This window comes from Hylobates moloch, unplaced genomic scaffold (genome assembly GCF_009828535.3).
Source record: "Hylobates moloch isolate HMO894 unplaced genomic scaffold, HMol_V3 SCAFFOLD_17, whole genome shotgun sequence".
Taxonomy (NCBI): Eukaryota; Metazoa; Chordata; class Mammalia; order Primates; family Hylobatidae; genus Hylobates; species Hylobates moloch.
In genome coordinates this window covers 42267338-42287923 of record NW_026652292.1, presented here as the reverse complement: position 1 = coordinate 42287923, position 20586 = coordinate 42267338, and the positions used below count along the sequence as shown (strand labels likewise).

The 20586-nt window shown below is 38.6% G+C and overlaps 1 protein-coding gene across 1 annotated transcript in view; it reads left to right on the top strand.

Annotated features, from left to right (window-relative positions):
• The window catches only part of CWH43 (cell wall biogenesis 43 C-terminal homolog), a 79930-nt gene extending 65348 nt beyond the window's left edge, over positions 1 to 14582 (top strand). Inside the window, exon 16 of the mRNA XM_032135682.2 lies at positions 14317 to 14582. Coding sequence (XP_031991573.1) covers positions 14317 to 14395 — 79 coding nt within the window. The 3' untranslated portion in view covers positions 14396 to 14582. The remainder of the gene's footprint in view (positions 1 to 14316) is intronic.
• Positions 14583 to 20586: the final 6004 nt, after the last annotated feature.

Genomic DNA, 20586 nt, shown 5'->3' with positions numbered 1-20586 from the left:
TATATCTCCTAATGCTGTCCCTCCCCCCTCCCCCCACCCCACAACAGTTCCCGGAGTGTGATGTTCCCCTTCCTGTGTCCATGAGTTCTCATTGTTCAATTCCCACCTATGTGTGAGAACATGTGGTGTTTGGTTTTCTGTTCTTGTGATAGTTTGATGAGAATGATGGTTTCCAGCTTCATCCATGTCCCTACAAAGGACATGAACTCATCATTTTTTTATGGCTGCATAGTATTCCATGGTGTATATGTGCCACATTTTCTTAATCCAATCTATTGTTGTTGGACATTTGGGTTGGTTCCAACTCTTTGCTATTGTGAATAGTGCCGCAATTAAGTTTTTTGAGTTCCCTATATATTTTGGATATTAGCCGTTTATCATATATAGGTTGAACATTTCAAGTAAAAAAATCCAAAATCCGAAATGCTCCAAAATTCAAACCTTTTTGAGCACTGACACAGTGCTCTAAGGAAATGCTTGGGGCATTTCAGATTTTGTACTTTTGGATTTGGGATGCTCAAACAGTAAGCATAATGCAAATATTCCAAAAAATGAATCCAAAATCTGAAATACTTCTGGTCCCAGTGATTTTGGATAAAGAATACTCAACCTATATATGGTTTGGAAATATATTCTCTCATCCCATAGGTTGTCTCTTCAGTCTGTTGATTGTTTTCTTTGCTATATAGAAGCTTATTAGTTTGATAGAATCCCATTTGTCTATTTTTGCTATTGTTTCCTGTGCTTTAGGGATCATATTTAAAAAATCATCCCCCAGACCAATGTTGAAGATTTTTCTTGATGTTTTCTTCTAGTAGTTTCACAGTTTCAAGCCCAAAAATCTTTAATCTATTTTGAGTTGATTTTTGTATATGGTATGAGGTAAGAGTCCAATTTCATTCTTCTGCATGTGGATACCCAGTTCCCCCACCATTGCTTATTGAAAAGGTTGTCCTTTCCCCGTTGTGTGTTTGGGGTACCTTTGTCAAAGAACAATTAAGTGTAAATGTGTGGATTTATTTCTAGGCTCTCTATTCTGTTCTATTGATCTATATATCTGTTTTTGTGCCAGTACCATGCTGTTTTAATTACTACAGGTTTGTAGTGTATTTTGGAATCTGGTAGTGTGATGCCTCCAGCTTTGTTCTTTTTGCTCATGATTGCTTAGGGTACTTGAGGTGTTTTATGGTCTTATACAAATTTTAGGGTTGATTTTTCTATTCCTGTGAAAAATGTTGTTGGAATTTTGATAAGGATTACACTGAATCTGAAGATTGCTTTTGGTAGTATGAATATTTTAACAACATTGATTATTCTAATTCATGAACACCAGATATGTTTCCATTAATTTGTGGTCTTCAATTTCTTTCATCATTATTTTGTGGTTTTCAGTGTACAGGTGTTTTACCTCCTTGGTTAAATTTATTCCTAAGTATTTTTTGATGCTATTGTAAATGGGATTGTTTTCTTGATTTCTTTTTCAGATAGTTCATTGGTAGTACATAGAAATGCTACTGATTTTTGTATGCTGCTTTTGTATCCTGCAAATTTACCGAATTTATTAATTCTAACAGTTTTTCAGTTTTTTTTAGTGGAGTTTTTAGGGATATATATATATATATATATATATAATCATGTCATCTGCAAATAGGGACAATTTACCTTTTTCCTTTCCAATTTAGATGTATTTTATTTCTTTTACTTGCTTAATTGCTCTAGCTAGGACTTTCAGTACTATGTTGAATAGAAGTGCTGAGAGTGGGCATCCTTGTCTTGATCCTGATCCCAGAGAAAAAGCTTTCAACTTTTATCACTGAGTATGATGTTAGCTGTGGGTTGTCATATATGGCCTTTGTTATGACGAGGTCTATTTCTGCTATGCCTAATTTGTTGAGAGTTTTTATCATGAAAAAATGTTGAATTTTTCAGATTCTTTTTCTGCATCTATTGAGATGATCATATGATTTTTGTCTTTTACCCTGTCAATACATTGTATCATATTTATTGATTTGCATATATTTAACTATCCTTGCATCCCAAGGATGAATCCCCCTTGATCAGGGTGTATGATCCTTTTAATGTACTGTTGGATTCAGTTTGCTGGTATTTTGCTGAGGATTTTCCACATGTGTGTTCATTAGGGCTATCGGCCTATCACTTTCTTTTCCTGTAGCATCCTTGTCTGGCTTTGCTATCAGGCTAATAATGGCCTCAGAAACTGAATTTGCAAGTGTTCTCTCCTCTTCAATTATGAAAGAGTTTGAGAAGGATGGGCATTAATTTTTCTTTCTTTCTTTTTTTTTTTTTTTTGAGATAGAGTCTCATTCTTGTCACCCATGCTGGAATGCAATGGCACAATCTCAGCTTACTGCAACCTCCACCTCCCAGGTTGAAGCAATTCTCCTGCCTCAGCCTCCTGTGTAGCTGGGATTATAGGCACCTGCCACCACACCCAGCTAATTTTTGTACTTTTGGTAGAGATAGGGTTTTGCCATGTTGGCCAGGCTGGTCTTGAACTCCTGATCTCAGGTGATCCGCCTGCCTTGGCCTCCCAAGGTGCTGGGATTACAGGCATGAGCCACTATGGTCAACCTAATTTTTCTTTAGATGTTTTGTAGAATTCACCAGTGAGGCCATTGGGTCTGGGCTTTTTGCTTCTGAGGAGGTTTTTGATTACTGATTCAATTTCCTTATGCATTATTGAACTGTTCAGATTTTGAATTTCTTCATGAGTCAGTCTAGGTAGATTGTTTGTTACTATGAACTGGTCCATTTCTTTCTTTTAGGCTATCCAATTCTTTGGCATATTATTGCTCATAGTAGTCACATATGATTATTTGTGTTTCTGTGGTATTGGTTGTAACATCACACTGATTTATAATTTTATTAATTTGATTTTCTCTCTTTTTTTCTTAGTAAGTCTAGCTAACAGTTTATCCATTTTATCTTTTCAAAAAGCCAACTCTTAGTTTCATAGGTTTTTTTTATTTTTCTATCCTCTATTTCATTATTTTTGCTCTGATATTTATTATTTCCTCCCTTTTGTTGACTTCAGGCTTTGTTCTTTTTCTACTCTGACAGGTATAAAGTTAGGTTGTTTGATGTCTTCATTTTTTCTTAATGTAGGTGTTTATTGCTACAAAATTCCCTTTTAAAACTGTGTTTGCTACATCCTGTAAGTTTTGGTACACTGTGTTTCCATTTTTGTTTGTCTCAACATAATTTAAATTTTTCCTTTTGATTTCTTCTTTGATCCATTGTCTGTTTAGGAAAGTGTTGTTTAATTTCTACATATTTGTGAATTTTCCAGTTTTCCTCTTATTAATTTATAATTTAGCTATTGTTGTTGGAAAGGCTACTCAAAATGATTTCAGTATTCTTGAATTTGTTAAGGCTTGTTTTGTGGCCTAACGTAAGATTTGTCCTGGAGAATGTTCCATGAAAGTGTGAACCCCCAAAATCTGTGACAGGCCTCAGTCAATTTAGGAAGTTTATTTTGCCAAAGTTAAGGATGCACATCTGTGACACAGCCTCAGTAGGTCCTAACGACATGTGCCCAAGGTGGTCAGAGTGCAGCTTGGTTTTATATATTTTAGGGAGACATGAGACATCAGTCAACATATGTGAGGTGAACATTGTTTCAGTCCAGGAAGGCAGGACAACTGGAAGCAAAGGCAGGGCATCCAGAAGCAGGGAGGAGGCTTTCAGTTCATATGTAAGAGACAAATGGTTGCATTCTTTTGAGTTTCTGATTAGACTCTCTGAAAGAGGCAGCCAGATACGCATTTATCTCAGTGAGCAGAGGGATGCCTTCGAATAGAATGGGAGGCAGGTTTGCCCTAAGTGGTTCCCAGCTGGACTTTCCCTCGAGCTTAGTGATTTTGGGGCCCCAAGATTTATTTTCCTTTCACTTGCGCTTGAAAAGAATGTATACTCTGCTGCTGTTGGATGAAATGCTCTCTATTTATGTTAGGTCGATTTGGTCTATAATGTTGTTCAAGTCTACTGTTTCCTGGTTGATTTTCTATTTGAATGATTTATCCACTGTTGGAAGTGGGTTTTTGTGTGTGTGTGTGTGTGTGTAAACATACATTTATTTATTTATTTTTAATTATTGTACTTTAAGTTTTAGGGTACATGTGCACAATGTGCAGGTTTGTTACATATGTATCCATGTGCCATGTTGGTGTCCTGAACCTATTAACTCATCATTTAGCATTAGGTGTATCTCCTAATGCTATCCCTCCCCCCTCCCCCCACCCGACAATAGTCCCTGGAGTGTGATGTTCCCCTTCTCGTGTCCATGTGTTCTCATTGTTCAATTCCCACCTATGAGTGAGAACATGCGGTGTTTGGTTTTTTGACCTCGTGATAGTTTACTGAGAATGATGATTTCCAGTTTCATCCATGTCCATACAAAGGACACGAACTCATTTTTTATGGCTGCACAGTATTCCATGGTGTATATGTGCCACATTTTCTTAATCCAGTCTATTATTGTTGGACATTTGGGTTGGTTCCAACTCTTTGCTATTGTGAATAGTGCCGCAATAAAGATACATGTGCATGTGTCTTTATAGCAGCATGATTTATAATCCTTTGGGTATATACCAGTAATGGGATGGCTGGGTCAAATGGTATCTCTAGTTCTAGATCCCTTAGGAATCGCCACACTGACTTCCATAATGGTTGAACTAGTTTACAGTCCCACCAACAGTGTAAAAGTGTTCCTATTTCTCCACATCCTCTCCGGCACCTGTTGTTTCCTGACTTTTTAATGATGGCCATTCTAACTGGTGTGAGATGGTATCTCATTGTGGTTTTGATTTGCGTTTCTCTGATGGCCAGTGATGATGAGCATTTTTGCATGTGTTTTTTGGCTGCATAAATGTCTTCTTTTGAGAAGTGTCTGTTCATGTCCTTCGTCCACTTTTTGATGCGGTTGTTTGTTTTTTTCTTGTGAATTTGTTTGAGTTCATTGTAGATTCTGGATATTAGCCCTTTGTCAGATGAGTAGGTTGCAAAAATTTTCTCCCAGTTTGTAGGCTGCCTGTTCACTCTGATGGTAGTTTCTTTTGCTGTGCAGAAGCTCTTTAGTTTAATTAGATCCCATTTGTCAATTTTGGCTTTTGTTGCCATTGCTTTTGGTGTTTTAGACATGAAGTCCTTGCCCATGCCTATGTCCTGAATGGTAATGCCTAGGTTTTCTTCTAGGGTGTTTATGGTTTTAGGTCTAACATGTAAGTCTTTAATCCATCTTGAATTAATTTTTGTATAAGGTGTAAGGAAGGGATCCAGTTTCAGCTTTCTACATATGGCTAGCCAGTTTTCCCGGCACCATTTATTAAATAGGGAACCCTTTCCCCATTGCTTGTTTTTGTCAGGTTTGTCAAAGATCAGATAGTTTTAGATATGCAGCATTATTTCTGACGGCTCTGTTTTGTTCCATTGATCTATGTCTCTGTTTTGGTACCAGTACCATGCTGTTTTGGTTACTGTAGCCTTGTAGTATAGTTTGAAGTCAGGTAGCGTGATGCCTCCAGCTTTGTTCTTTTGGCTTAGGATTGACTTGGCGATGCGGGCTCTTTTTTGGTTCCATATGAACTTTAAAGTAGTTTTTTTCCAATTCTGTGAAGAAAGTCATTGGTAGGTTGATGGGGATGGCATTGAATCCATAAATTACCTTGGGCAGTATGGCCATTTTCACAATATTGATTCTTCCTGCCCATGAGCGTGGAATGTTCTTCTATTTGTTTGTATCCTCTTTTATTTCATTGAGCAGTGGTTTGTAGTTCTCCCTGCGGAGGTCCTTCATGTCCCTTGTAAGTTGGATTCCTAGGTATTTTATTCTCTTTGAAGCAATTGTGAATGGGAGTTCACTCATGATTTGGCTCTCTGTTTGTCTGTGATTGGTGTATAAGAATGCTTGTGATTTTTGTACATTGATTTTGTATCCTGAGACTTTGCTGAAGTTGCTTATCAGCTTGAGGAGATTTTGGGCTGAGAAAATGGGGTTTTCTAGATATACAATCATGTCATCTGCAAACAGGGACAATTTGACTTCCTCTTTTCCTAACTGAATACCCTTTATTTCCTTCTCCTGCCTAATTGCCCTGGCCAGAACTTCCAACACTACGTTGAATAGGAGTGGTGAGAGAGGGCATCCCTGTCTTGTGCCAGTTTTCAGAGGGAATGCTTCCAGTTTTTGCCCATTCAGTATGATATTGGCTGTGGGTTTGTCATAGATAGCTCTTATTATTTTGGGATACGACCCATCAATATCTAATTTATTGAGAGTTTTTAGCATGAAGGGCTGTTGAATTTTGTCCAAGGCGTTTTCTGCATCTATTGAGATAATCATGTGCTTTTGTCTTTGGTTCTGTTTATATGCTGGATTACATTTATTGATTTGCGTATGTTGAACCAGCCTTGCATCCCAGGGATGAAGCCCACTTGATCGTGGTGGATAAGCTTTTTGATGTGCTGCTGAATTCTGTTTGCCAGTGTTTTATTTAGGATATTTGCATCAATGTTCATCAAGGATATTGGTCTAAAATTCTCTTTTTTGCTTGTGTCTCTGCCTGGCTTTGGTATCAGGATAATGCTGGCCTCATAAAGTGAGTTAGGGAGGATTCCCTCTCTTTCTATTGATTGGAATAGTTTCAGAAGGAATGGTACCAGTTCCTCCTTGTACCTCTGGTAGAATTCGGCTGTGAATCCATCAGTTCCTGGACTCTTTTTGGTTGGTAAACTATTGATTATTGCCACAATTTCAGAGCCCGTTATTGGTCTATTCAGAGTTTCAACTTCTTCCTGGTTTAGTCTTGGGAGGATGTATGTGTTGAGGAATTTATCCATTTCTTCTAGATTTTCTAGTTTATTTGCATAGAGGTGTTTGTAGTATTCTCTGATGGTAGTTGGTATTTCTGTGGGATTGGTGGTGATATCCCCTTTATCATTTTTTATTGCATCTATTTGATTCTTCTCTCTTTTCTTCTTTATTAGTCTTGCTAGCAGTCTTTGAATTTTGTTGATCTTTTCAAAAAACCAGCTCCTGGATTCTTTAATTTTTTGAAGAGTTTTTTGTGTCTCTATTTCCTTCAGTTCTGCTCTGATTTTAGTTATTTCTTGCCTTCTGCTAGTTTTTGAATGTGTTTGCTCTTGCTTTTCTAGTTCTTTTAATTGTGGTGTTAGGGTGTCAATTTTGGATCTTTCCTGCTTTCTCTTTGGGCATTTAGTGCTATAAATTTCCCTCTACACACTGCTTTGAATGTGTCCCAGAGATTCTGGTATGTTGTGTCTTTGTTCTTGTTGGTTTCAAAGAACATCTTTATTTCCCACTTCATTTTGTTATGTACCCAATACTCGTTCAGGAGCAGGTTGTTGAGTTTCCATGTCATTGAGCGATTTTGAGTGAGTTTCTTAATCCTGAGTTCTAGTTTGATTGCACTGTGGTCTGAGAGACAGGTTGTTATAATTTCTGTTCTTTCACGTTTGCTGAGGAGAGCTTTACTTCCAACTATGTGGTCAATTTTGGAATAGGTGTGGTGTGGTGCTGAAAAAAATGTATATTCTGTTGATTTGGGTTGGAGAGTTCTGCAGATGTCTATTAGGTCTGCTTGGTGCAGACCTGAGTTCAATTCCTGGATATCCTTGTTAACTTTCTGTCTTGTTGATCTGTCTAATGTTGACAGTGGGGTGTTAAATTCTCCCATTATTATTGTGTGGGAGTCTAAGTCTCTTTGTAGGTCTCTCAGGACTTGCTTTATGAATCTGGGTGCTCCTGTATTGGGTGCATATATATTTAGGATAGTTAGCTCTTCCTGTTGAATTGATCCCTTTACCATTATGTAATGGCCTTCTTTGTCTCTTTTGATCTTTGTTGGTTTAAAGTCTATTTTATCAGAGACTAGCATTGCAACCCTTGCCTTTTTTTGTTTTCCATTTGCTTGGTAGATCTTCCTCCATCCTTTCATTTTGAGCCTATGTGTGTCTCTGCACATGAGATGGATTTCCTGAACACAGCACACTGATGGGTCTTGACTCTTTATCCAATTTGCCAGTCTGTGCCTTTTAATTGGAGCATTTAGCCCATTTACATTTAAGGTTAATATTGTTATGTGTGAATTTGATCCTGTCATTATGATGTTAGCTGGTTATTTTGCTCATTAGTTGATGCAGTTTCTTCCTAGCATCGATGGTCTTTACAATTTGGCATGTTTTTGCAGTGGCTGGTACTGATTGTTCCTTTGCATGTTTAGTGCTTTCTTCAGGAGCTCTTTTACGGCAGGCCTGGTGGTGACAAAATCTCTCAGCATTTGCTTGTCTGTAAAGTGTTTTATTTCTCCTTCACTTATGAAGCTTAGTTTGGCTGGATATGAAATTCTGGGCTGAAAATTCTTTTCTTTAGGAATGTCGAATATTGGCCCCCACTCTCTTCTGGCTTGTAGAGTTTCTGCCGAGAGAACCACTGTTAGTTTGATGGGCTTCCGTTTGTGGGTAACCTGATCTTTTTCTCTGGCTGCTCTTAACATTTTTTCCTTCATTTCAACTTTGGTGAATGTGACAATTATGTGTCTTGGAGTTGCTCTTCTCAAGGAGTATCTTTCTGGTGTTCTCTGTATTTCCTGAATCTGAATGTTGGCCTGCCTTGCTAGATTGGGGAAGTTCTCCTGGATAATATACTGCAGAGTGTTTTCCAACTTGGTTCCATTCTCCCTGTCACTTTCAGGTACACCAATCAGACATAGATTTGTTCTTTTCACATAGTCCCATATTTCTTGGAGGCTTTGTTCATTTCTTTTTATTCTTTTTTCTCTAGACTTCCCTTCTCACTTCATTTCGTTCATTTCATCTTCCATCACTGATACCCTTTCTTCCAGTTGATCGTATTGGCTCCTGGGGCTTCTGCATTCTTCACGTAGTTCTTGAGCTTTGGCTTTCAGCTCCATCAGCTCCTTTAAGCACTTCTCTGTATTGGTTATTCTAGTTATACATCCATCTAATTCTTTTTCAAAATTTTTAACTTCTTTGCCTTTGGCTTGAATTTCCTCCTGTAGCTCAGAGTAGTTTGATCATCTGAAGCCTTCTTTTCTCAACTTGTCAAAGTCATTCTCCATCCAGCTTTGTTCCATTGCTGGTGAGGAGCTGCATTCCTTTAGAGGAGGAGAGGTGCTCTGCTTTTTAGAGTTTCCAGTTTTTCTTCTCTGTTTTTTCTCCATCTTTGTGGTTTTATCTACTTTTGATCTTTGATGATGGTGATATATAGATGGGTTTTTGGTGTGGATGTCCTTTCTGTTTGTTAGTTTTCCTTCTAACAGACTGGAGCCTCAGCTGCAGGTCTGTTGAAGTTTGCTAGAGGTCCACTCCAGACCCTGTTTGGCTGGGTGTCAGCAGCGGTGGCTGCAGAAGAGTGAATTTTTTGTGAACTGCGAATGCTGCTGCCTGATTGTTCCTCTGGAAGTTTTGTCTCAGAGTAGTACCCGCCGTGTTAGGTGTCAGTCTGCCCCTACTGGGGGGTGCTTCCCAGTTAGGCTGCTCGGGGATCCACTTGAGGCGCAGTCTGCCTGTTCTCAGGTCTCCAGCTGCGTGCTGGGAGAACCACTATTCTCTTCAAAGCTGTCAGTCAGACAGGGACATTTAAGTCTGCAGAGGTTACTGCTGTCTTTTTGTTTGTCTGTGCCCTGCCCCCAGCGATGGAGCCTACAGAGGCAGGCAGGCCTCCTTGAGCTGTGGTGGGCTCCACCCAGTTCGAGCTTCCCAGCTGCTTTGTTTACCTAAGCAAGCCTGGGCAATGGCGGGTGCCCCTCCCCCAGCCTCGCTGCTGCCTTGCAGTTTAATCTCAGACTGCTGTGTTAGCAATCAGCGAGACTCTGTGGGCATAGGACCCTCCGAGCCAGATGCGGGATATAATCTCCTGGTGTGCCGTTTTTTAAGCCTGTTGGAAAAGCACAGTATTAGGGTGGGAGTGACCCGATTTTCCAGGTGCCATCTGTCACCCCTTTCTTTGACTAGGAAAGGGAACTTCCTGACCCCTTGCACTTCCCGAGTGAGGCAATGCCTCACCCTACTTCAGCTCATGCACAGTGCACTGCACCCACTGTCCTGTGCTCACTGTCTGGCACTCCCTAGTGAGATGAACCCGGTACCTCAGATGGAAATGCAGAAATCACCTGTCTTCTGCATCACTCATGCTGGGAGCTATAGAGCAGACAGGAAGTGGGTTATTGAAGTCCCCTACTACTATTGTATTGCTGTCTAGTTCTCCCTTCATTTCTGTTAATATTTTCTTTATATATTTAGGTGCTCTGATGGTGGGTGCACATATGTTTATAATTATTATATTATATTGATGAATTGAGCCCTTTAGTATAATGACCTTCTTTGTCTCTTTTGACAGTTTTTGACTTAAAGTCTACTTTGTCTAAGTAGAGCCATCCCTCCGCTCTTTTGGTTATCACTTGCATGGAATATCTTTCCAAACCTTCACTTTCAGTCTATGTATATACTTAAAGCTAAAGTGAGTTTTTTTTTAATAGGCAGCAATTTCTTATAACTTATTTTTTTCACTCTGCCTTTTGATTAGAGAATTTAATCCATTTACATTTAAAGTAATTACTGATAGTTAAGGACTTAGTATTGCCATTTAAAAAATTGTTTTCTGACTGTTTTACAGTTCATTCTATTCTTCCTCTTTTCCCTTATGATTTGATGATTTTTTTGGTAATAGTATGCTTTGATTGCTTTCTCTTTATCATCTGTGTATCTACTACAGGTTTTTTGTTTGTAGATACTAGGGGTCTTACATAAAACATAACTATTTATTTTAAGCTGAAAACAACTTTGTCTGCTGCATATAAAAACTGAGATTTAGCTTTTCCTCCCACTACATCTTATGTTATTGATGTCACAATTCACGTATTTTATATAACATGTACCCATTAACAAATTTTTGTAGTTATAGTTATTTTAATACTTCTGTCTTTTAACTTACACTAGCGTTAAAAATGATGCTGCATCAGCATTAAAGTATTAATGTTTTCTGAATTTGACTCTATTATTACCTTTACAATAAGTTTTATACTTTCATATGTGTTCAGATTGTTAATGTCCTTTCATTTCAACTTGAAAAACTCCCATTAGCATTTCTCATAAAGTGCATCTAATGATGATGAACTCCTGCAGCTTTTGTCTCTTTGGGAAAGTCCTTACCTCTCCTTGTCCCTGAAGGACAGCCTTGCTATACAGTACTCTTGGTAGGCAGTTTTCTTTTAGCACTTTGAATACATCATCTCAATTTCTTTTGGCCTGCAAGGTTTCTACTGAGAAACACACTGATAGTCTTATAGGGGTTCCCTTGAACTTTTTTTCTCTTTGCTTTTCTCTTGCTGCTTGCAAAATTTTCTTTTTGTCTTTGATTTTTAAAAATTTGATTATAATGTGTCTTGGTGGCAATCTGTTTGTATTTAATATATTTGGGAGTTATTTGGGCTTCATGGATCTGCATGTTAATCTTCCTCTCCAAATTTGGAAAGTTCAGCTGCTTTTCTTTAAATAAGCTTTCTCCCCCTTTTTCCTTGTTTCTCTGCTTCTTCTGGAACACAAATAAGGTGTATATTGGTTTACTTAATGATGACCTATGATTTCTGTAGGCTATCTTCACTTTTTCATTCTTTTTTCTATTGCTCTGGTTGGGTAATTTTGAATGACCAGACTTTGAGCTCTCTGATTCTTCTGCTTGATTGGGTCTGCTGTTGAATCTCTTTATTGAATTTTTCAGTTTAGTTATGATGTTCCTTAGCTCTAGAATTTCTGTTTGGTTCTTTTTTTTGATTTCTATCTCTTTATTGAACTTTTCATTCTGTTTATGTACTCTTTTTCTTATTTTGTTTAGTTGTCTATCTGTGTTCTCTTGTAGCTCACTTAGCTTCAAGATGATTATTTTGAATTTTTCATTAGGCTGTTTTTCATTAGCGTCAGTTACTTGTGTTTTATTTGTTCCTTTGGTGGTATCACGTTTCCTTGATTATTTGTGATCCTTATGGACATGCCCTGGTATTTGTACATTTGAAAAAGTGAGCATCTCTTCTAGTCTTTACAGATTGGCTTTGGCAGGGAAAGCCTTTACCAGTTGGCTGGTCCAAAGATTCTCAGTGGGCTATCTAGCTGGGCTCATGGGTGGACTTATGCTAGAGTTCTTGGGCCAACTTGCTTGGTGCCTGGGTCAGCAAGTGGATAGGCTTTGTGCCTGGGTCTATGGGGGCCAGCCTGGTGCTGGGGTCCATTGGAATGGGCCTGGATCCTGTGTTAATAGGGACCAAAGTTTGGGTCCATGAGGGCCAACCTGATTCCTGGGGTAGATGTGTGGGGTTAGGCCTTCAGTCTGAGTCTGCAGGAGCAACCCTGGTGCTGGAATGAACCTGGTGCCTGGATCCATTGGGATAGACCTGGAACCTGGACCCATGGAGCCTGGGCCTCCTATGTTGAACCCAGTGCTGGGGTCTCCTATTGTGGGCCTGTACTCTGGAATTGCTGGAGCAGGCCTAGATTCTGTTACCTGGGGCTGCAGGGACTGGCCTGGAGCTGGGGTGGGTTAGAGCCTGGGTTCACAGGGCCAGTCTGGAGCCTGGAACTGGCAATGTGGTCCTGGTGCCTGGGGTTATGAGGGGTGGCCTGGAGCTGGTTGCATAGGGGCCAGCCTAGCACTGGGTTGGGCTTGGAGCCTGGGTCTATGGGTATTGCTCTGGAGGCCAGGTCCATGGGCACTGGAGTCAGGGACCACAGGGCTGGCCTGGAGCTGGGGTAGGCCTAAAGGCTGGGTCCATGTGTTCTGGCCTGGAATCTGGGGCTTTTAGTGGTAGCCTGACACTGATGCCAGTCTGGAGCTTTGGGTGGGGCTGGAGCCTGAATTTTCTAGGGCTGGCTTAGGGCCTGGGGTTGTTGGGGCTGGCCTAGTGTTTAGGTGGGCCTGGAAGCTTGGTCTGTGGGTGCCACCCTGGTGCCAATGTTCATTGGCCTGGACCTGGTGCTGGAGTCTGTGGCAAAGTTGGGTGCTTACTTCACTCATTTTACCCTATGCAGAGAGTATCTGTCTCTCTACTTACTGTGCCACCTAGTCTTGGGGGAGGAGTGATAGAAGTAACGTGAAGTTGTTCTTCTTACCCTTCCCAATGAGCCTTTTCTTATTTCTCTAATACATTCAAGTGCTATAATCTCTCCTCTGAAACCTTTAGTTCTTGTGAAGATATTTTTGTGCACAGATAGTTGTTCAAATGGATGTTTCTACAGGGACAAACACTGGAAAGTCCTATTTTGCCATCTTGCTGACATCACTCTTGTATATATCTATACAAAATTATCCCACCTTTGTAAATGTATGACACATATATGTATGTATGTATATCTGTGTGTATATATGTGTTTTTGTTCTAATTGCTAATCTAATTCTTTCATCCAAATAGTATATTATGAACTTCATTCCATAATAAAGTATTCTTCTTAAAATATGTTTTAATCATTGCATAATATTTCATTGTATGGATGCAACAACATTTAGCTAATCAATTTTGTTATTTTTGCATATTTATTATTTTATTATTATAAAAAGTCTTCTAAGGAATTCTTATCTATTTGAGCATAACCTTGATTACTTCCTTAGGGTCTAGCTCTAGATGTGAAATAGCAGAATCAAAGGTTATGTTAAATTTGATATTCCTTATTATTATTCTTTTAAGATGACAAAGGAAGCAGATCTCCTGTCTCTTACATTATAGAGGTTAGTTATTATGGTTGCTTATGAAGAAAAGGAAGGAAGTGGCCTCTTATGTGCAAGTCTTAGCTTTCTTCCTAGTGCCTTTTGTATTCTGTCATATCAACCAGAGCTGTATAATTAATTACTTATTCATGTGCAAAGTAAAGAGTTAATCTGCAGCACATTAACACGTGTAGAAAATTTAGAAGTTCTGCCAAAATAGATTTTCATATGCATAAATGTAACATGAATAATATTTCAGGTTTCATGACCCCTTTGCCTATAAGAGAATATTATTCAAACTCAAGATGAGAGAGAAAATCTGGACTTATTTTTCAGCAATGTTAGCCAATAATTCTTAAACAGTTGTGCTTTTGGAATTATCCGTAACCATGGAAAGAGGACTTTGGGGGTTAAAATTTTAGTTTGCCTTTCCCATATGCATGAATCTTTTTCATTTATTCATTTGCTATTTTATTTTATGGTTGAAATTTTACCTAAGAACATGCTTTTCTGAATGGTTTTTACATGCCAATGACTTTTTATTTATTTATTATTTTTTTTAGATTTGGATCCTACAAAGAAGGACACAATTATGAAAACAACCATCATTTTCATATGAATACTCCCAAATACTTTTTATGAAACATTTAAAACAGGAAGTTATTGGCTGGGCAAATCTAAGAAAAAAGTGTGTAAGATAAAAAGAAGAGATTAATGAAAGTGAGAAAATACACATGAAGAACCTCAACTTAAAAAAACATGGTATCTATGCAGTGGGAAATTACCTCCATTTATAAACTATGTTGCTTAATAAAAACATTTCTCTAAATTGTTTTCCCTAAATTTTGATAAAAAATAGAATGTATGGTAATAGAAGAAAGTTTCACTGTGGAGTTAAAATATTAAAAATGTCATCTTTTTAAGGCTTAGAAATAGGAAATATTTTTTTGTTTGTTTTCTTTTTTTGAGACAAAGTCTCTCTCAGTTGCCAAGGCAAAGTGCAGTGGTGTGATCACTGCTCACTGCCACCTTGATCCTTAAGGCTTAAAAATAGGATTTTTTTCAAAGTGCAGTGGTGCGATCACTGCTCACTGCAGCCTTGATCTCTTGGGCTCAGGTGATCCTCCCACCTCAGCCTTTGGAGTATCTGAGACTATAAGTTCTTGCTACCATGCCTGGCTAATTGTTTAATATTTTGTAGGGAAGAGGTCTCACTGTGTTTCCCAGACTGGTCTCAAACTTCTGGGCTCAAGCAATCCTCCCACCAGCCTCCCAAACTGCTGGGATTACAAGCGTGAGTCACTGCACCCAGCCGGACATTGATTTGTTGATGAGCTGGAAGGACTACTTGTGAAAATCAAGCACTTTAAACCCTCCTTGGGACAAAGCTGGGGAAAATGTTCAACAAATTAAGTCTAATTACTACAAGAATAATGTGTATGTGGCTACTACTGACAACATAAGCAGTAGCCCATCACCATCCTTCCCTGAACTGTGAGGGGTCGTCTGTCTTTTTCCCCATGCTTACATCACTTCATGGCTGTACATGACACACTGTGTTGATGCCTCCAATCAGTCAGGCCACCAGGCTCTCAGCAAGCATACCTTAACACACAGAGGTGTCCCATGAAGTGATTTTCCTTCTGTAGAATCAAGTAGGCAGGCAAAGGGGAGAATTCAACCCAACAGAACCATCTCCATAGAAGATAATGATTTGAATGTTGGTTATGGACTCAAGTGAGGTCTTAGAACTGGAAAGGACACTGAATGCTGCTTTATCTTTTGGGGGCAGGGATAAAAGTTGCCAGAAAGAAAGTTCCCAGAAGTATTATGTCACAATCTAAGGAGATTCCTTAGATCTATTTAACAAAAGTGTATCATACTAGTCTGTTCTCATGCTGCTATAAAGAAGTGCCCAAGCCTGGATCATTTATAAAGGAAAGAGGTTTAATTGACTCACATTTCCACAGGGCTGGGGAGGCCTCAGGGCACTTACAATCATGGTGGAAGGGGAAGCAAACACATCCTTCTTCACATGGTGGCAGGAAGGAGAAGCGCTGAGCAAAAAGGGAAAAGTCCCTTATGAAACCATCAGATCTCATGAGAACTCACTATCATGAGAACAGCATGGGGGTGACCGCCCCCATGACTCAATTACATCTCACCAGGCCCCTCTCATGACACGTGGGGATTATGGGAGTTATGATTCAAGATGAGATTTGACTGGGGACACATCCAAACTCCAAACGATATCATATACTGAACACATTGCCATACGCAAAACACTGAATTCCTATAGTAGTTTTAAAGATGAATCCATGAATGATCCTGCAGTTTCTTCAAAAGGTGGAAGCTCATTCACTTCTCTTTTAGTATGGGCTAGACTTAGTGACTTACTTCTAATGAAGAGAATAAAGTGAAAGAGATGGTATGTGACTCCAAGTCTGGATTATAAACAGTACTGGGGCTTTTGTCTTAATCTCACTGTCTGCTTCTGAGAGAAGCCAGCTGCTATGTCATGAGCAGCCCCATGGAAAGGCGGTGAGGAACTGAGGCCTTGTGCCAATAGCCATGGGAGTGAGTCACCTTAGATTTGGAAACTCCAGCCCCAGAAAAACTTCAGATAACTTCAGCCCCATGTTGGCTACAACTTCATGAGAGATCCTGAGCCCTAAGCACCTAGCTTAACTCGTCCCAAATCTGGACAGATAACCGTTTGTTGTTTTAAGCCACTATGTAATGGGGTAATTTGTTTTGTATCAATACATAAGTAACACAGTCCTTAAACTTATATTTGAAAAACTTCGGGTATCTGGCAACGACAAACGTGTTTATTCAGTGTCCGTTTTATCCATTATACTGTACTAGGCATGTGGTAGTGGTGGGAGGTGTCACTTAACTGAAAAAGACATTGCCCTAAACACAAGTATGGGAGATGGGAAAATACGAAGACAGCTTGAATAGCAACTACTGATTATTTACCCTCTATTGAGCTAGATGCTTTACCAATGTTATCTCCTGACAACAATACTGCAGGGTTGTATAACCCACGTGCCAACTAGGGTCTCTCTACCTTTAAGCTCTAGGTAAGACAGCCAGAACCCCCATTCCACTCCTGCCAGAAGAGAGTGTCTTCCTAAGATTTCTGTGAATTGTGGGAAGTGAAGGGGACAAGAATCACATTCTTATAGGCATCTCTCTCACTGATCTCCTTCTACCATCATATTTCAATTTATACATGGTCTCATTGCATTTCTGACACAGGAGTTGCCTCTGTTCTATGCCAAGCAGAGAGTTTGGTTGTTTTCTTGACTTCCTCAAAAGAAACAAATAAAAAACTCTTAACCATGTGTCGTAGTGGGTAGCATCTTTTACTGAATGTTTGGGAAGATAGAGAAGGGTTTACATTGTAGAAACTCAAAACATATTCAAATGGGGTAATTAGATATTCCCTTGATTTACAAATCTTTTCTCCACATCACGTAGTTTGGCAATATCCTACTTTCTTCTCTAGTTGTTCATATCTCCCCCAAATTTCTACTAAATCCTAATGCAAATCAGATTAACTATGTTTATGTTTTAGCCTCCTGCTTACTCATCAGGCTCTTGGGATCTTAACTTCTATGTCCATAGCTTATCTAAGTGGGAGGTTTCAATACACCTCTCTCAGTAAATGATAAAAAAAAGGAGAAAGTTTGAATAATGCAATTAACTGAAGTGACATATGTAGAACAGTGCTCCAAGAAACTTCAAGTTGCCCACTATTTTCAAGTGCCTGCAGAACATTTACCAAAACAGACCATATGCTAGGCCAAAAAGCAAGGCTCAACAAATGTCAAAATATTGACTTCATACAGGATTATATTTTCTGATGGTGATAAGACTAAACTAAAAACACATAACCAAAAGATAATGGGAAAGTCCCAAATATTGGAAATAGAATAATAAACTTCTAGGTAATCCATGGGTCAAAAAGAGACCACAATGGAAGTGAGAAAATATTTTGAACTAAATAGTAATGAAAATATGGCATATCAAAAGTTATATGATATAGTTTTGTGTTTAGAGGAAAATAATGTAAACTTAAATGCATGAACTGGAAAAGAAGAAAGACTACATAGGTACCCATCAAGAGAAGCTGAAAAGGGAACAGAAAATTAAACCTAAAAGAGAGTAGAATAAAGGAAAAAAGGATAAGACAAGAAATTAATGAAATGGAAAACGAACTACAATAGAAAAAAGTGACAAAACCAAAGATTGACTCTTTTGAAAAAACTAATAAAATTGAAAACTCTTTGGTAGGACTGATCAGAAGAAAAAGGAAAGAAAGAAGACAAAACTGACCAACATTAGGAATGAAAAGGTAGACATAACTATAGATCTTACAAACATTATAAAGAAAATAAGAGGACATTATTAACAATTTTATACCAATTAATGTCTCAAAAAAAAAGTTTACCACAACAGATACAAGAAGAAATAGAAAACTTACTAAAGAAATAAAATTTTGAAGTCAGGTAGCGTGATGCCTCCAGCTTTGTTCTTTTGGCTTAGGATTGACTTGGTGATGTGGGCTCTTTTTTGGTTCCATATGAACTTTAAAGTAGTTTTTTCCAATTCTGTGAAGAAAGTCATTGGTAGCTTGATGGGGATGGCACTGAATCCATAAATTACCTTGGGCAGTACGGCCATTTTCACGATATTGATTCTTCCTACCCATGAGCATGGAATGTTCTTCCATTTGTTTGTATCCTCTTTTATTTCATTGAGCAGTGGTTTGTAGTTCTCCTTGAAGAGGTCCTTCACATCCCTTGTGAATTGGATTCCTAGGTATTTTATTCTCTTTGAAGCAATGGTGAATGGGAGTTCACTCATGATTTGGCTCTCTGTTTGTCTGTGATTGGTGTATAAGAATGCTTGTGATTTTTGTACATTGATTTTGTATCCTGAGACTTTGCTGAAGTTGCTAATCAGCTTAAGGAGATTTTGGGCTGAGACAATGGGGTTTTCTACATATACAATCATGTTATCTGCAAACAGGGACAATTTGACTTCCTCTTTTCCTAATTGAATACCCTTTATTTCCTTATCCTGCATAATTGCCCTGGCCAGAACTTCCAACACTATGTTGAATAGGAGTGGTGAGAGAGGGCATCCCTGTCTTGTGCCAGTTTTCAAAGGCAATGCTTCCAGTTTTTGCCCATTCAGTATGATATTGGCTGTGGGTTTGTCATAGATAGCTCTTATTATTTTGAGATACGTCCCATCAATACCTATTTATTGAGAGTTTTTAGCATGAAGGCTGTTGAACTTTTCAAAGGTCTTTTCTGCATCTATTGAGATAATCATGTGGTTTTTGTCTTTGGTTCTGTTTATATGCTGGATTACATTTATTGATTTGCATATGTTGAACCAGACTTGCATCCCAGGGATGAAGCCCACTTGGTCATGGTGGATAAGCTTTTTGATGTGCTGCTGGATTCAGTTTGCCAGTATATTATTGAGGATATTTGCATCAATGTTCATCAAGGATATTGGTCTGAAATTCTCTTTTTTTGTTTTGTCTCTGCCTGGCTTTGGTATCGGGATGATGCTGGCCTCATAAAATGAGTAAGGGAGGATTCCGTCTTTTTCTATTGATTGGAATAGTTTCAGAAGGAATGGTACCAGTTCCTCCTTGTACCTCTGGTAGAATTCAGCTGTGAATCCATCTGGTCCTGGATTCTTTTTGGTTGGTAAGCTATTGATTATTGCCACAATTTCAGAGCCTGTTATTGGTCTATTCAGAGATTCAACTTCTTCCTGATTTGGTCTTGGGAGGGTGTATTTGTCAAGGAATTTATCCATTTCTTCTAGGTTTTCTAGTTTATTTGCATAGAGGTGTTTATAGTATTCTCTGATGGTAGTTTCTATTTCTGTGGGATCAGTGGTGATATCCCCTTTATCATTTTTTATTGCATCTATTTGATTCTTCTCTCTTTTCTTCTTTATTAGTCTTGTTAGCAGTCTATCAATTTTGTTGATCTTTTCAAAAAACCAGCTCCTGGATTCATTAATTTTTTGAAGGGTTTTTTGTGTCTCTATTTCCTTCAGTTCTGCTCTGATTTTAGTTATTTCTTGCCTTCTGCTAGTTTTTGAATGTGTTTGCTCTTGCTTTTCTAGTTCTTTTAATTGTGATGTTAGGGTGTCAATTTTGGATCTTTCCTGCTTTCTCTTGTGGGCATTTAGTGCTACAAATTTCCCTCTACACACTGCTTTGAATGTGTCCCAGAGATTCTGGTATGTTGTGTCTTTGTTCTTGTTGGTTTCAAAGAACATCTTTATTTCTGTCTTCATTTCGTTATGTACCCAATAGTCATTCAGGAGCAGGTTGTTCAGTTACCATGTAGCTGAGTGGTTTTGCGTGAATTTCTTAATGCTGAGTTCTAGTTTGATTGCACTGTGGTCTGAGAGACAGTTTTTTATTATTTCTGTTTTTTACATTTGCTGAAGAGAGCTTTACTTCCAACTGTGTGGTCAAACTATACTACAAGGCTGACTTCAAACTATACTACAAGGCTACAGTAACCAATCAGCATGGTACTGGTACCAAAACAGAGATATAGATCAATGGAACAGAACAGAGCCCTCAGAAATAACGCTGCATATCTACAACTATCTGATCTTTGACAAACCTGACAAAAACAAGAAATGGTGAAAGGATTACCTATTTAATAAATGGTGCTGGGAAAACTGGCTAGCCATATGTAGAAAGCTGAAACTGGATTCCTTCCTTACACCTTATACAGAAATTAATTCAAGATGGATTAAAGACTTACATGTTAGACCTTAAA